This window comes from Citrus sinensis, chromosome 5, assembly GCF_022201045.2.
Source record: "Citrus sinensis cultivar Valencia sweet orange chromosome 5, DVS_A1.0, whole genome shotgun sequence".
NCBI classification, from domain to species: Eukaryota; Viridiplantae; Streptophyta; class Magnoliopsida; order Sapindales; family Rutaceae; genus Citrus; species Citrus sinensis.
Window position 1 is genome coordinate 38,020,653 of NC_068560.1, and position 16,738 is coordinate 38,037,390.

The following is a 16,738-nucleotide window of genomic DNA, read 5'->3' on the forward strand; positions in this document are numbered from 1 at the left end:
GGAGAAAAACCACGGCCGTTGTCAAAAAGACAACCAGAGAAAAATATTCACTATGTGAAAAATTATTACAACCACACTCTCAGAAATAATTTTCTCTCACCCATAAGAACTTTATAATTTTAATTCCTTAAAATTATTCAAGCTCTAACTTTGTTTCTTCACAAAACTAGATGCACAAACCAAATGAGCAGCACCCTTTTTTTATAGCCAAAATTGGCTATTAAAATACTATTATATTTTTCACCGCCATTATCTTCTTCAACTCTTCCTTTTTCTTCTTCCTTGTCAAAGTTGTTTATTTCTTTTCTTCATTCAAAGATTTGAATGTCAACATTCAAATCTTTGAATGTTGACAATGGCTGGCACCCCATCTAGAAGGGCGGTGCCAGTTTACCTCTTTTCACATTCTCCCACTTGGAGATTTGATTGAGACCCAATCAATCTCCACACCAAGCTTATTATTTTCACCTTAATCATAATCCTCACCATAGAGAATTATCATACTCCACCATAAAGAGTATACCACTTAAAATTAATTACCAATTCTAAGAATTTTACATCGACACATGTCGAAATATCTTGCTGAAATTTATGGTGCAACTTCCATGTTGGCCTTCCTGGAAGTTTGTCAGCAATCGACATAAATTCTACCACACACCCTGCATCAATGCCAACCATGCCTTGTGTGTAAATTTTGTGGACCTGCTAGTAACATATCCCCTTTCATGGTACCAGCGGTATACCATGAAGATGTCACCATCATCCATTTTACAAGGGACTATCGTCTCCCACGATGATGAGAGACTTACCACTAGCAATACTATCAGTATCTGATTTGGAGCCACTTGCCGATCCTGCTCCATTTCTACCATAACAATCTCTTTTTAAGTGCCCCGATTGTCCACACCCCTAACAGACTACTTTCTTCTTAGATTTACCTTTCTTCCAATTCCCCACAACTGCCAAAGCCGAGACATCTGTAGTTTCAGTACTTTCACTACTTAGTCTTCTTTCTTCTGAAAGTAAAGTACTAATAACGTCTTCAAGATCTACTATCTCTTTCCCGTACATCAAAGTAGGTAACATGTGTTTGTAGGAAGTTGAAAGTGACTATAGTAATCTAAGCGCCTTGTTCTTATCTTCAATTTTAACTCCAATGGCTTCTAGTTCTGACACAATACCATTGAGAACACTGAGGTGATACCTTCAGCCATTCGCAGTGTGTGAAATCGCTCCTTCAGGTACAATCGATTTGAGATGCTCTTTGTCTGATACAACTTTTCTAGCTTCTCCCAAAGTTCTTTCATTGTAGGAATTTTTCCTACATTTGCAAGAACATTCTTTGCTAGACACAGTCGTATGGCACTTGCAGCTTTATCATCTAATTCTTCCCAATCTTCATCACTTATACTAGCTTTTCCAGAGCCACTACTAGAAGCAGGGGATGGCTTCCCCTTCAATGCCTTGTGTAACCCATATTAAATCAACACATCTTTGACTTGAACTTGCCACAAGCCAAAGTTAATTCTCCCATCGAATTTTTCTATTTCAAATTTCACCAGACTTGAAAATTTCAATCCTGACATATTTGCTTTGCAGATCAGTTTTTACTCTTCACCACGGACTGTTTGGATTGGCTCCTACTGCTTCACATGAATAGTATTGTATACGTGAACAGTACCGTATACGTAAACAGTGCCCCGACACTAAAACTTCAATTAATGGCTCTGATACCACTATTAGGAAATTGAGCTTCCTCCCAAGATCTCTCCAAGCAATTTATCAAGCACCAAATTAATAAGAAAAATTAAATAGAGAATATATCAATCAAACAACACAAGATTTACGTGGAAAACTCTAAATCAGGAGAAAAACCACGGCCGTTGTCAAAAAGACAACCAGAGAAAAATATTCACTATGTGAAAAATTATTACAACCACACTCTCAGAAATATTTTTTTCTCACCCACAAGAACTTTATAATTTTAATTCCTTAAAATTACTCAAGCTCTAAACTTTGTTTTTTCACAAAACTGGATGCACAAACCAAATGAGCAGCACCCTTTTTTTATAGCCAAAATTGGCTATTAAAATACTATTATATTTTCCACCACCATTATCTTCTTCAACTCTTCCTTTTTCTTCTTTCTTGTCAAAGTTGTTTGCTTCTTTTCTTCATTCAAAGATTTGAATGTCAACATTCAAATCTTTGAATGTTGACAATGGTTGGCACCCCATCCAGAAGGGCGGTGCCAGTTTACCTCTTTTCACAGTTATAACTGCCACTGCCCACTTCTCTTGTTTCCACTTTTCTAGACATGTACTTCAAAGCCATGTTTTTCCACAAGTTGCACCAATAACTATTCACTCATACTTTATTCTAGGACCCATTTCCGGAGAATTTCCGACCAACATGCTCCACGTTCAACTGACACTTCCCTTACACAGCTCGAGAGTGAACGCCTCTCATATTCACATAGTTTCACCATCGTGCATCCCCCATTGTGTTGCACATTTGCGTGCTCCCCTTGTGTACGTTTGCACTATTGCCTCTTGTCATCCCGCATTCTGTCCACTCGACCGGCGCACGTGCCCCATGCGTCTCGTGCTTGCATGCCTGTATGTCCACGCACTTACGAGATGTTGCGCGCTACCCATGCATGCCCTTACCCGCGTTGTCTCGTGCTCCTCGCACTATATTCTTATTTATTAAGTAGCTTAAATTAAGAATAAATTTTTTTGTCTGCCTGAAAATTATTCCTATATATAATACTACTGTAAATAGATTTTAATAAAAAGGTCAAATGTTCAATGCATCTTTTACTTTAATAGATTAGTTTGGTGGATCTCAAATTTGTTGATTGCCATGCATGAAATCGAGTGTGTATGGCCACTGTTATTGTATTTGGCCTTCGAAATAAAGCTTTGCTTTTACACGCTATTGCAAAAGGCTAATGAGTAAAAATCCAAACTAGCAAGTTCTATACATTTTCTTCAACTCAATATAATGAGCCAAACTTAGCTGGATTTAGACACACAAAAAAACAAAAAAAAAAGGAAAATGGAGTGATGCAATTTGGCCCCGTAATTTTTCTCAGAAGCCCCTGGTTTTTAATTGCACATCACAAAAAAAATTTGAAGTTATGTTAAATACTTAAATAGGCCTTACTAAATTTCAAAATTACCCTTTTTATAATTATGATTTTTCTTATCTTTATTTAAAAGCAGCACAAGGCTTTGCTTGCATCTCATATATAACTTGTTTAAAGTGATTATGAATCTTTTATTGAAAATATGAATCAATATTATTTTTTTGAACTCTGATGTTGTTATTGGACTAGTAAACATTACTTGTCGCACAAAGCACTATCTTAAACAACAATTTCTATTTCTTTAAAAAAGGTTTTTTGGTTCAAAAAGGACACAAATGAAAGTGAATTAACCTCTAGAATATAACGACACTATTGTGAATTACACTCCAAACAATAGTTTTGAATAGTAAAAGAAAGAAAATTGATGAAGAAATATGAGATAGAAGTAGAGAACAATCTCTCTCTCTCTCTCTCTCTCACGTAGTTGTTAAAGATTTTATATATTTCTCTTATATAGAAAAACCCTCTACAGTACTCCTTTTTCTAATTCAATTTGAACTAGTTACCTATTTTCTTATTTAATTTGAACTAATCATCTGTGTGCTTCATAATTTAATCCAACTTAAATAATCTAAATTACAAGTCGATTTGACTTGTTCAACTCTAGTTAATAATTACACTAAACACTTGACTAATTTGAGGTCAAACACAAAAATAATTGCTCTCGCTTCCCTCAACGTGGGACATTAGTATTTTGAAATACTCATATAATTCCAATGTTTTCTTATTATGACAAAATAGAAATATAAAAAAGATAAAAGATAGAAAAATTAAAGTTTATGAATAATTGGAATAATATTGAATACGGTCTAAATAATAAGCCAGGGTTCTGAGGACTTTTATACTAATCTTAAATAATGTGAATTTACAAAACTAACAAACCTGAGTTATTATTACATAATGAAAGTCTACCTACTAACACAAGAAAAATAAAATAAATGATACTTAAATATAATATCATAAAAAAAGATAAAAATCTTTAAAATAATAAAAAAATAAAACAAAAATAATTTAAAATTGCAAAACGAGACCCAAAGAAATGAAATTTTTTATCGAACCATATAACCAACGGACAGACACCTGTTGTTCAGATTATGGATTCGAAAAGGTATCCTCCTCATGTTAGTTCACATCATATCATTTTGCTTTTTCTTTTTTTCTTTTTTTTTTTAAATTTGTCCAGCCATCCACCCTTATTGTGAGCATAAAGCCAAATAATTTCCACCGTGAGGTCATAATTCTCCTCAAGTGATTTCGAGATTTAAATCACTCCAACCATCATGTGAGCATGAGGCTAAATGAGGTTAGACTTCTCCACTGCCGACCAAAAATAATGTTGGGGTAGTTTACTGATTACAGATGATGTAAAATAATTGTAAGCCAATTCTTGAAGGGCAGCTGACCTAAAATTAATTTTTTATGACCCCTTAATTGTTTGACAAGCAACAATTGAGTCATACTAAAAAAAAGAAAAAGAAAATTACAGATGTTGTAATTTAGCAAGATCCATCTTAAAGATATGCTTCAATATTTGATAAGTCAAGACTGAAACAGTTCTTTTTCGTTCTCCAAGCCAATGAGACATATTCATATTGGCTTAGGCTCCTTTCTTGTCCTCGGTTCATCGTGCATGGTTTTTGCCAAAGCCCCTTTTTTTATGGATCATGGTCTCTGGTTTCTTTAGAGTTTACTCCCAATAATTGAATCATATTGATTCCTACACTTTTTTCTTTTTCTTTTTTTAATTTTCAATATGACTGTGATAGTAAGTATACATGTTGATGCCACGCCTTGCAAGAAAGACCATTATTATTAACATTAGTAATCAATTTCCAATTTTGTTTGAAGTTCTTGATATCGGTAGGTCTCTCTTTCACGACGATCTAATCTAGTATTTATAATAATAATAATAACGCTTACCTGGTCAACCTTCTCACGTATAATAAACCTTCAAGTCCCCCAAGCTGGCTTGTGTGTCATGCGAGCATTTAAGAAAATTTGTTATCAAGGAAACTATTCTGAATTGTGGCCCAGCCCTATCCTATCCGTTGAGCCCCCGGCACCACTGACGTAACCTCCAACGTTATGGCCCACTATTATCCATCATCTGTCATCGGTGTTGACAATTTGGCCCATAGATTAGAGAGACTGATGATTTTTTTAATTAAATTTGTTGGATCAGATTCAAAGGTCTGTGGATTAAAATAAAGAGTAATTATCATTTGTATATTTTTAGTTTATTCTATTATTAAAAATATTATAATACTTTAAGGATGTATCAATCGTTTATTTTAAATTGATAAAATATATCAGCTGACCACTAAACCGTTAGTTGCCGTTTAAGTATGATGACGTCAGAAGGGTAATTTGGTCTTTTTATATAATACAAGTGATAATTTAAGGGTATACAAGTAATAAAAAGAGAATTTAAGGGTATACAAGTGATAATTTTCAAGGGTAAAATCATCAATTTATTGTAATTTCGTTAACTTTCAAACGGCAACTAATAGTTTGGTGGTCGGCTAATACATTTTATCAACTAAGGGTGGACGATTGATACACTCTCAAAGTGTTGTAGTATTTTTGATAGCAGAGCAAATATAGGGTATATGAATTATAATTTCCCTAAAATAAATAAATCTTCAAACATGAAGCACCCAACCATTTTGATGCTTGCTTGAAAATGATTGGTCACCAGATATCTAAACTTTACCGACCCTTCAAGACAAAATTTCTATTATCTTCTAATTTACTCGTTGTATTAATAAATATTAATGAACGTTTGGGGAGAAGTCAGTGTTTGGAAAAGAGATAAAGGAAGCAAAATATCTTGATCACTTTTCTAATTCTAGTTACGAGGCCTCCTTCCAGGAAACCACTCGTATGCCCCCACATAATAAGCTAGTTTGTATGAGTATGAGTGGGAATAAGTGAACAATTTTGACATTTTATGTCATCTAGGGATCCAATTTGCTTAAATCCATCTAGACAATTTTGGAATATTTCAAAATCGTTGTGATTGTGACTCTACTTAATTTTGTTGACGCTATTGTTTCATCCAAAAACATATATGTGACTTTCCCTACGAGCATGGAAGCTGTATGATTTACCTTCAAATGTTTATTCGACACTTGGAGGGAACTATTCGCGAGCAAGGAAATTAAAGTCACATTAACTTTGATTATGCAGCATATAAAAATGATGAGAATCAAATGTGATTTTAGAGTACATCAGAATTTTTACATCTAATTGATGTAGATCAGATGTAAAAAATTGAATTTTCATCTTTATCAATTATCTTTTGTTCATGTCACTCTTCTTTTTTAATTTGTAAAAATATTTAGTTGAATTATATATATGTTTGTATGTATGTATTAATTGTCATACCTCTAATGCATGTAGATTTTTTTATTTTATTTAAACAACCATGCATACATACATTTGCTTGACAGCTTAATAGTAGAAGCCACGGGACAGCAGCAGCAAGATACGTGTCAGTAACTCAGTGACGGTTCCACCGAGTTGAATCAGACCGACTCCGATAGTCCGATCCAAAATGGGAGATGCTTGAGAATATACTCCTGTAACCATATGCCATCGGCGTCGTTTAGGGCATTAAGATAAGTGCTCACTATCCTCCCGCTTTATATATATATATATATATAAAGCAAAGGCCCTTGCTCTCCCCACTCACCGTCATCCCACCTTAGACAGCATTTAAATTAGTACTCCCCTTTCTAACAGCTTCCCTGTAAAACTAAAAGTAACGGCCGCCAACAACTTAATTTCTAATACCCCAAAAAAAAAAAAAAAAGAACTATGTACTCTCAAGAAGACCAAGAACTTCTATTGGACAAACTTCAAGTGTTCAAGATCCAAGGAAGGGATAAACATGGCCGTTCTGTTCTTCGTGTCATTGGAAAAATCTTCCCTGGTGTGGATGAAATTTATACAGAATGTTCATTTGATTCTTTTGCTTGTTGAATATTTGATTTATTGTATTGAATAGAATTGTATGTGTTTTGATTGATATGCATGATTATGATGTATTTATGAATATTATATTGATTTGTTGATTATCATTTTTCCTTTTTTTTTCACTATCAGCTCGACTTGTGAGTGTTGAGGTATTGAACAAGTACTTGCAGGATAAGATTTTTCCCAAGTTAAGAGAAGCGCCATTCTCAATGGTTTACGTGCACACTGGCGTCCAACGGAGCCAAAACTATCCTGGAATCTCCGCCCTACGATCAATCTACGATGCTATTCCGACGGACGTCCAGGATCATTTGGAGCATGTTTATTTCGTGCACCCGAGTTTACAAGCCAGGCTCTTCCTAGCCACATTTGGCCGTCTCATTTTCAGCGGAGGGTAAGAATTAGATTCTCAAGATCAAGAGCACGCGCTTCTTTGACCTGTTCTAAATTCTAAATTCTCAATTCTAATGCCAACTTCACTACACTTGACTTCACCGTGTTAACGCAGGTTTTACGGGAAGGTCAAGTATGTGAATCGGCTAGAGTTTCTGTGGGACCATGTGAGGAGGAACGAGATTGAAGTACCGGAGTTTGTTTATGAGCATGATGAGGAGATGGAATACCGTCCGATGGTGGACTATGGATTAGAGAGTGATCATCCCAATGTTTATCGTGCGCCTTCTGTGGACTCTGCGTTTTCCATGTACTCCATGAGGTTTATCGCATAGGGATACGGCCATCCTGCTGTCCTGGGTTTCTACTTTCCCTGTCAATATTTAGCGTATTGTAAAAATGTGCTTTTAGATCGTCTTATATATAATGGGACTGCTAATTAACTAGTTATTAAATAAAAAAATAATTTGTTCTTATTCTTATCTCTACATTTTGTTATAACACATGCAGGTCACCTCAGAAGATTAAAATCAGGACGAGTGCCCAGAGGGCACACTCGTCGAACTAATCTGATATTTATGTCTGGGCCATAGTTGTTGTCAATAGTTGGGCTAATTGGACTCAGACTGTGAGACATGTAAACCCTTATCCCAATAATTGAAGGGCCAGCGTGTAGCAGTTCCCTCACAAAGAATATTGCTTGGGGTGGGGGGTGGTGGGTATTGGTAGAGGTTGCCCGTAGCCATCACTGGTTTATTCTGAATTAGGTTTTCCATTTAACGATGGATTGAATGGATAGAGAAGGCACAACAGCAGGACCATATCATAATAGGAACATAAGCTCTATTTGATGACAGAATCAAACGGACAGAAATACAAGCAAGGTCAGCATAAAAATACAATGAAAATGTTGTACGACTGTAAGAGACACTTGAAGATACTATTATTGACTAGGTCTAAAGTTTCAGTGACATCGTAGATAAGGCCTGATTTCGGAAGCTGTTTGCATATTTACTAAATTCTATCCTCTTCTTGCAAGGAAATTAGACACATAAGTAACATTCACTAGGAACTCTATATCTGTCATTGAATGGCTAGCAATCAAATGATTTCAAACAGCTCCCCTTCAGAAAGAAGTGTTTGTCTCTTTGACGCCATCTGCGTAAGGTATCATCTCCTAGCAGAGCCAAGATGTTCTAATTACAAAAGCATTAGCAGGGTCAAAGAAACAACAACTTTGTAATACTCGAGAAAGGCTACTAAGAGGTCAGCGCTATCTGCAAATATGAACCGAAACTTCCATTCACTGTACCTATTTTCCACCCTCTAGAAAGTATATCCACCATATAGCTCTCCTAACTTCTATGAGCAAGAGCAACATTCAAAATTTTCTCATATAACTGCTTGTGGGAGGGGGAATTTTGGGGTTTTGGATCCCAGCTGCACACATGAAAGAATGGCTTAAGAAAGCAACCCTAGCATATTCGGCAATCTAATAGGTTTCTTCGATGGGACATCTGGTTAGTATCAAATTCTTAGACATTCAGAATATTTATGTGAATACATACAATCATACACAAATACCGAGTATTTTTTTAGGTGCATAATAAACTTCACATGTAACAGTGTGTTTGAAAGATGAGGACCAATTTCTGAAAATCACCAGCATCAAAGAGAGAATGTGAGCAAACAACATTGCAAATGAATGCATGAGATCTTTCTAAATTTGCATTACACGTCTGCACCAAGTTCTTATTGTCATGCTATAAAGCCCTTATATGATTTCTGTTGCATAATGTCATATAATCACAATGTTGTCAAATAAAGCACTAAATTTGACCCAAAAAGCTAATCAAAGAGGTCAATTAATAAGTGTAAGACAAGTAAAGAAGAACCAACGCTCACTAGTTATCCAACTGAATATTTAAGTATGGACATATTGTTGAATATATCACAAATAAACAGACTAGTAACCCACCATAACATATCATGGCAAGATCTGAGACCAGAAATTTTAATAGAATGCATTTTAACAAAGAAACCAATAAACAATAACATCTAGATTTACATTCACATTCAAGCCAAATAAATAAGTATTTACGCTGATGTTCAAGCCAAATCAGCATGGATTAGGTGTAACCCAAAGTGGTGGAGGCCATCTTAAGCGGAAATGCGAATAGCGTGGATAACAGGGTAATGGTTCGATGCTTCCATCCTCTAACTTGAAAATGCCTAGATCATGCTCTCCATAGACATCATCATAGTTACTCTCTGAGTAATCATCAGTATAATATATGCAATCTGCTAGACAGCCAGGAAAATCTGATGCAGACAATGCCAAAGAAGAATTTTGCCCTATAAACAATGCAGTATCGCCCAAGCTTCTCATTCTCTCCCACTGTGGCCCACACCAATTTAACTTAAAAACTTCAAACCTTGTGGTTCTATACACCAACTGTGGCTGATGAGGCTCAAAATCAAATTCAAGATCTAAATACCGTGTAACTAGCAACAATTCATCTTCTGAACCAACCAAATACTGCATATCACCACCAAACTGTGGCGGGGTTTGAATAATTGAAACCCTAGGTTTATCTTTATCACCAGCAATATCACATACTGTAATCAACCCGGCCTTATCAACCGCGTAAAATGATCCTTTACGATAGATAACATCTTCAGAATAAGATTGCATACCTTCAATTAAAGTCCAACACTGATCTCCATTTCTACAGTAAGCCAAATCAGCTGTTTGATTAAGAATAGCGACCGCCAAAAAATTATAGTCTTTGTCAACAGGGCTCGAAGACAGAACAATTTTCTTAATAAAAGAGTCACGCATTTGTCTTAGACTACAGTTGTAGCGGTCACCTGCTCCTGCTGGCAAATAAGAAGCAACCGTGTACTCCCTACCAATGTCAAAGTAACTGAAACTAACCACATTAGGAAATGAAGACAACGGAGGCAAGTGAATTTTGACTCGTGTCAAGGGATTCAGCAGGAGGATCGCTGGGGTTTCGTCGAGGATGATTACCCAGCCGTGAGAAGAGCCACAGTGGCGACTGCGAAGAGAAGCTTCTGGAAGGTTGAGCAAGTGGACTTTGTTGGCGGAGAGATTGAAGAAGGCGCAGTGTGTCTGTGACTGTGATTGTGATTGCGATTGAGGTAACATCAGCCAAGGGAGCTGAGGAGGGAGGTGATTTGGGGTTTTTGGAATTGATAATCGCCAATTGCGACACACTCTTTGGAAGCGGATGTAATCGCTGTAGAATTTGAGCTTTTTGGAGATCGCTTCTATTAGCTCCGCGGGCAATTCGGTCCAATCAACCTCCATCTTCATCAATTTCTAATCTGTTAATTCTGCAATAACCAACTCTAATTGATGGAGAGAGAGAGCCGATAGGCACGAGCTGCGTGTCTCGCGTGTGTTCATCTGAAACTGATACGTGATCAGGAGACGTTCCCGAAGTCAATTAGTGGCGTGGACGGTCAGCATGAACCTCTGAGTCAACGAGACTACGAATCGCCAACTCTTGCATATTATTACTTTCTTTTCAAAAAGAAGAATTTGATACTTATTTGCCGATGGTTTGTGGTGGAGTTGGCAAAATGGGTCATCGGTCGTATTTGTGTTGTGTCAGTTTTATATCATGTTAAATTTAGGTCGATATAAATCTAACTTATTTAATAATTATGTTAAAATATTGAGACTCAAATCCGACACGAAAAAATAATTGAGTTATCCAATAATCCGCTTAATATCTATATATTAAACAAAAGTTATATCAAATATTTACATTTTGTCATACATATGTATGCACATACATATATACATCTATACATACATACATAATTTATCAATATTATAAAATATACGTATCTACTAAAATATTACACACACTATTGAAGTTTTAATTATATATATGTAAATAATATTATATATCAATATTATAAAATATACATGTCTACCAATATTTTATATATTTACACTATTAAAGCTCTAAATGTATTTAAAATTTTATAAATAAAATATTGTGTCTATATTCATCCTTTTAAAGAATAAAAAAAATCATCATAATATTTGAATTTTGATGACAAGAATCTGTAAATTATTTTAAAATAGAAAATATAATCGGGTCATTGATCGGGTAAATGGGTCAAGAATTTTAACCATAATCCGACACGAAAAAAAATCGTGTTGACCCAGACCCGACTCATTTAATAATCGTATTAAATTCGACGACCCATACCCATTTATTGGTGCTATATTCGTGTCGGATAATCAAATTGTGTCAAATTTTGTCACCTCTAGTTTGTGGAGAAGGAAAGGAGAGAGAGAGGAAAAAAAAAGGTCTGTCGGCCATGGTGTGCCCTTTATAAAATAGGACCGGCTTTTCCGCCACGTCAGCCAGGTGGTATGTACAAAGGAAATGTAGGTCAGTCCTGTTAACGGAGGTGATAGAAACCGCTATATTAAGATTTTGTTAAATCACAAAATAAGTTGGTCTCACTGTAAAACATGCTATTTATTTATATAAAATTTTTGCGAGTTTTAAAGAAGAGCCCACTTAAGGCACCACCACTATAAAACCCACTTCTGTACTAAATGACAGAAATCCACTACTTCATTAAATGACAAAGAGTACAGTTGAGAGTGGCGCGAGACCGCTAAAATCTAAACCCTTTACTCCACAGCACCTGCTTTTTAAAACGTTACACCACTTCACGCCCAAACGCGCATTTTAAAACGTTACACCACTTCACGCCCAAACGCGCATTTTAAAACGTTACACCACTTCACGCCCAAACGCACTCAAAGACCACCGTTGGCCTTTGAATATATATATATATATATTTTTTTTTTTTTTTCCCTCCCTTTCAGGATCGAGTTTGAGTCGTTTTCTGATTTCAGAAATGATAAAATTGGATCCTGCAAGTAATCAATCAAGGAACAGACTGACTAAACCAGTAATTAATCACCCATGATATTGGATCAACTTGCTTACAAGTAGGGATGGTAATTGTACCCGCAAACCCGTCCAAATCCACCCGCCAAAACCCGCCCGTTGCGGGTAATTTTATCTGTTGCGGGTGGGTTTAGTATTATAAATTAAAACCCGCATATGGATGCGGGTGGGTTTGGTATTAACCTTATACCCGGTGGATACCCGCATGGATATCCACCAAACCCGCAATAATTTTTTTCAAATATTTTTAATTTAATTTAAATATAAAAATATATAAAGAAAATAATGTAATTAATCAAATTACCAAATAGCAAAAGGCTCAAAGTTGTGTATGCGTGTATATGGCTCATCTCTTATTCTAAAGTCATAACTTAAAGAAAACTAAAGGCATTTCCCTTCGAATTAGTATTTGAAAATATTAATCTTAATTATTATTTTAGGCATTGTGTTAGATGGGTGCTTATGGTGGTGAATAAAATAAATATATTCTCTTTGATCTTGTTTTAAATGATAATATGAAATGTAATTATTATTTTTAGATATTAGTTTGTGTTTTTTAAATAGATTTGTATAATTTATACTTAAATTTGAGAATTTGTGTTGAATTGATGTGGAAATTTTAATTTTTCATTTACATTGTTTAAATATAAAATTGAATATGTTATATGGAACTTGATGTTATTATTATAAATTTATATATTAAATATTTGTGATTTTAAATACGAAAACCCGCAAAAAATCCGCCGGATACCATTGCGGGTTTGGTAATTGTTAAAACCCGCTGCGGGTGGGTTTTTTTAAAAAAATTAAAACCCGCTGCGGGTTACGGGTGGATTTGATAATTTAAATTTTGTGCGGGTTTGGATTTGGTAATGGCAAACCCGCTGCGGGCGGTGCCCATTGCCATCCCTACTTGCAAGATTCAATTTGGAATTAAAAATAAGAGCACATACTTATTAAAGAACAATCTAACGACTTTATCAGAATCTATAAGCAAGCGCAGCAGTGACTGTCAAGCATCAAAATGATATAGGAAAACATACATTCGATTTTTCACTGCAAGCACTAGTTTCTATCGAGAATCAGAAGTTATAAATAAGAAAACAACAAAAGCATACACGGACTGAAGGAAAGAAAAATCACTTTGAACCATTTGCCTTTTGAGAGAATTCATTTAGCTATCTCCCTCACTTTTGGAACATTAACGATCAGCAGATTCATCATTGCCAAGAAAACGTAGGTCAGGATAGTTCCGGTAATTCAAAGAATGCAACCACAGGGCCACAACTCCCTCCTTCTGTTCTGTTCGGGCGATATGCGAGAATATGTGCTTCATTTTGAAATTTTCTGCTTCTTCTTCATAGGCTTTCATTGACAGCTCTTCATGACTGTCTTTCCATTTCTTGTTGTATGATGCGAAGATACACTCATCCAAGTATAAGCCAACCTCAGGAGCCGTTGGTACATTAATGTTAACATCCCTATAATGTTGTTAGAAATTAATTATAACAAATCATTTCAAACATGAAAAGTATAATTGAAGCAAAATAATGAAGTACTTACTTCTGCAAGGCAGTTTCAATCAATGACTCAGGAGCACAATTCCTCACGACTGCAACAGCAAGCCCTATCATCTTTCGAATCTGATGAAGCATGAAACTCTGCCCCACAACCTCACACTTAAGAAAATCAATGCCTTCAACATTAACTACAGAGTCAGCACCAAATGATATGATGTAGCGTCGAGCCGATGGGTCTTCAGCTTTTGTTCTGGTGGTGAAGTTATGAAAGTTGTGAGACCCTACATAATGCTTCAAGATTCTATTGAACCTCTTCTTCTCCTCCTCGCCATAACAAAATCCACTCCCCTTTAACAATTTCTCCTCTCCATTTACACTCCTTTCCTCAGCCATAACCTTCGAATCATTCTTAGAATCCAGATCCAAACTCAAATCAGTATTTTCATTTTGAACAGTTTCAGAAGTCCTACTCTCAACCAGAGTTTCATTCACAGACTCAGAATTTGCATTTTCCACCATTACGGATTCTGAAATTGTTTTATTGCTCTCTACAGATTCTAGATTTGTATTATGCCTATCACCATTGCAAGTGGAGACTACAGTATCAACTTTAACTTGAGAGTTCAAACTTGCATTCTCATCGTTAGACGGAAGGCCTAACTGATAAGTACGCTTACCCATAACACCAATTACTTTACGGCCTCTTTCAGAACACTCTAAACACTTAACAAGTTCATTACCAGACCCTAAACTAGCCATAACACTCTCTCTATCCCTATGAGAAGATGAATCAAGAGCAAATACAGGAAGAAGATACACATACCTCCTCTGATCGCAAAACTTCTTGGCGTTAAACGACGCCGTCACACGCTTGTAACCAAAAATCCGAATCTGAGTGGGGAGATTAGAATTAAGTCTTTCAACAAGACCGGGCGGGTCGATACAAAAGCGACCCGATACAACCTGGCCCACGGCACTTACACCCTTATCGGTTCGGGCCGAGCGGGCCCAGTCATATCGCCTGGGGTTGCCACGGTCCCGTTCAGAGACGGCACCGGAGTGGAAGAGGGCTTCTTCGAGATCGCCTTCGATGGTTTTGGCGCCTGGGTTCTTTTGCATGCCTTGGTAGCCGACGCCGCAGTATGCGAAGAATATGGCTATCTTGCGGCGCTTGCATAGCTGTCTTTTAGTGGTAGAATCGGCGCCTGCGGCGGCGGGGATGAGGTCGCGTTCGTCGTCGGAGGTGCTGGTTGCGGACATTTTGAGCCTTTTGGGATCTGGTTCTTGTCGTGGCGACAGTGATGGGGATGGCAATTTTTCGGTGTTGGTTTCTGCGTTTTCCATTTTCAGTTAGCAGAGTGAGAGTACTTCGATGTGTTCGAGGTATCCATTATCAGATTGCTCAAGCTCTCTCACTAACAAAAACCCTAGCGCGGGGAATAGGAAAGTGGCCGAGGCAAAATCCGTCTTTGAACCTGTCTCATATTTTTTTTTTTCGTCACATAAATTGATTGGAGCTGTTAGAATGGTCACCAATTGTTCGTATTACGCCCGTTTTGTACGGTATTAAATTTATCGTTAATTTAAATACGATTTATTTAATAATTGTGTTAAATATTTAAAATTGAAAACTCATAAAATAAATAATGACTCGTGCGGTCCATTAACTCGCTTAATATATATTTAATATGATTTAAATCACATATTTTATAATTATTTTATAAAAATTATATATTAATATTATAAAATCCAGAAAGAAATAGGATCGAAGGAAGGATGTGTTTTCAAAATAATTCTTTATGGATTGCTTTGAATAAAATGAAAATGAACTGCGGTTGATTCTTTTTATACAGAGTGCTTTACCGAATAATGTTTAGATTCTTTAAATGGAATTGCTTTGCTTTGGATGGAATACGGCTAGTCAAAATTTTAAACTTGATATGGTACGTAGCGTTGTTATCTGAGAAATTAGAGAAAGTCAGAATTTCAAAGAATTATGAATGATATTTATAACCCTTATTCTGAATTTTGCATTGTCTATATTGATGATGTTTTGATTTTTTCTCAAACCATCGACCAACATTTTAAACATTTAAAGACTTTTTATTTTGCTACCAGAAAGGCTGGCCTAACAATCTCCAGTTCAAAAGTCTCTTTGTTTCAAACAAAGATTAAGTTCCTAGGTCATCATATTTCCAAAGGGACCATTACCCCTATTGAGCGTTCACTTGTCTTTGCAGACAAGTTTCCTGATAAAATCCTAGACAAAACTCAATTACAAAGGTTTCTAGGAAGTTTAAACTATGTTCTTGATTTATGCCCTAATATCAGCAGGTTGTCTAAACTTCTGCATGATAGATTAAAGAAAAAACATGTTCCTTGGACAGATGAACATACCAAAGTTGTAAAGCTTATTAAGAATTCTGTAAAGAGTATTCCTTGTTTATATCTTGCTAATCCTACATTACCTAAAATTGTTGAGACTGATGCATCTGATATAGGTTATGGAGGCATATTAAAGCAAAAGAAAAATGATAAAGAACAGATAGTACAATATGTTTCTGCACATTGGAATGATTGCCAGAAAAATTATTCTACTATCAAAAAAGAAATTCTCTCCATTGTTTTATGCATTACAAAATTTCAAAGCGACTTATTAAATCAAAATTTTTTACTTAGGATTGATTGCAAAGCTGCAAAACATGTTTTGGAAAAAAATGTTCAAAATA

At 35.8% G+C, this 16,738-nt stretch overlaps 3 protein-coding genes across 3 annotated transcripts; 1 reads left to right on the forward strand and 2 right to left on the reverse strand.

Annotated features, from left to right (window-relative positions):
* The first annotated feature begins 6,621 nt into the window (after positions 1-6,621).
* LOC102626678 (uncharacterized) lies at positions 6,622-8,520 on the forward strand. The gene is made up of 3 exons (XM_006473676.4): positions 6,622-7,085; positions 7,259-7,523; positions 7,638-8,520. Exons 1-3 carry the CDS (start codon positions 6,971-6,973, stop codon positions 7,855-7,857), a joined length of 600 nt encoding a protein of 199 aa, XP_006473739.1. The 5' UTR covers positions 6,622-6,970; the 3' UTR covers positions 7,858-8,520.
* Positions 8,521-9,406: 886 nt separating this feature from the next.
* LOC102626382 (F-box protein SKIP23) lies at positions 9,407-11,081 on the reverse strand. Its single transcript, XM_025096779.2, has one exon. It carries the CDS (start codon positions 10,860-10,862, stop codon positions 9,642-9,644), a length of 1,221 nt encoding a protein of 406 aa, XP_024952547.2. The 5' UTR covers positions 10,863-11,081; the 3' UTR covers positions 9,407-9,641.
* Positions 11,082-13,415: 2,334 nt separating this feature from the next.
* LOC102626088 (uncharacterized) lies at positions 13,416-15,543 on the reverse strand. The gene is made up of 2 exons (XM_006473674.4): positions 14,053-15,543; positions 13,416-13,970 (listed from the first exon to the last, which is right to left on the reverse strand). The coding sequence occupies exons 1-2, from the start codon at positions 15,351-15,353 to the stop codon at positions 13,691-13,693; spliced, it is 1,581 nt and encodes a 526-aa protein (XP_006473737.2). The 5' UTR covers positions 15,354-15,543; the 3' UTR covers positions 13,416-13,690.
* Between the last annotated feature and the right edge of the window lie 1,195 nt (positions 15,544-16,738).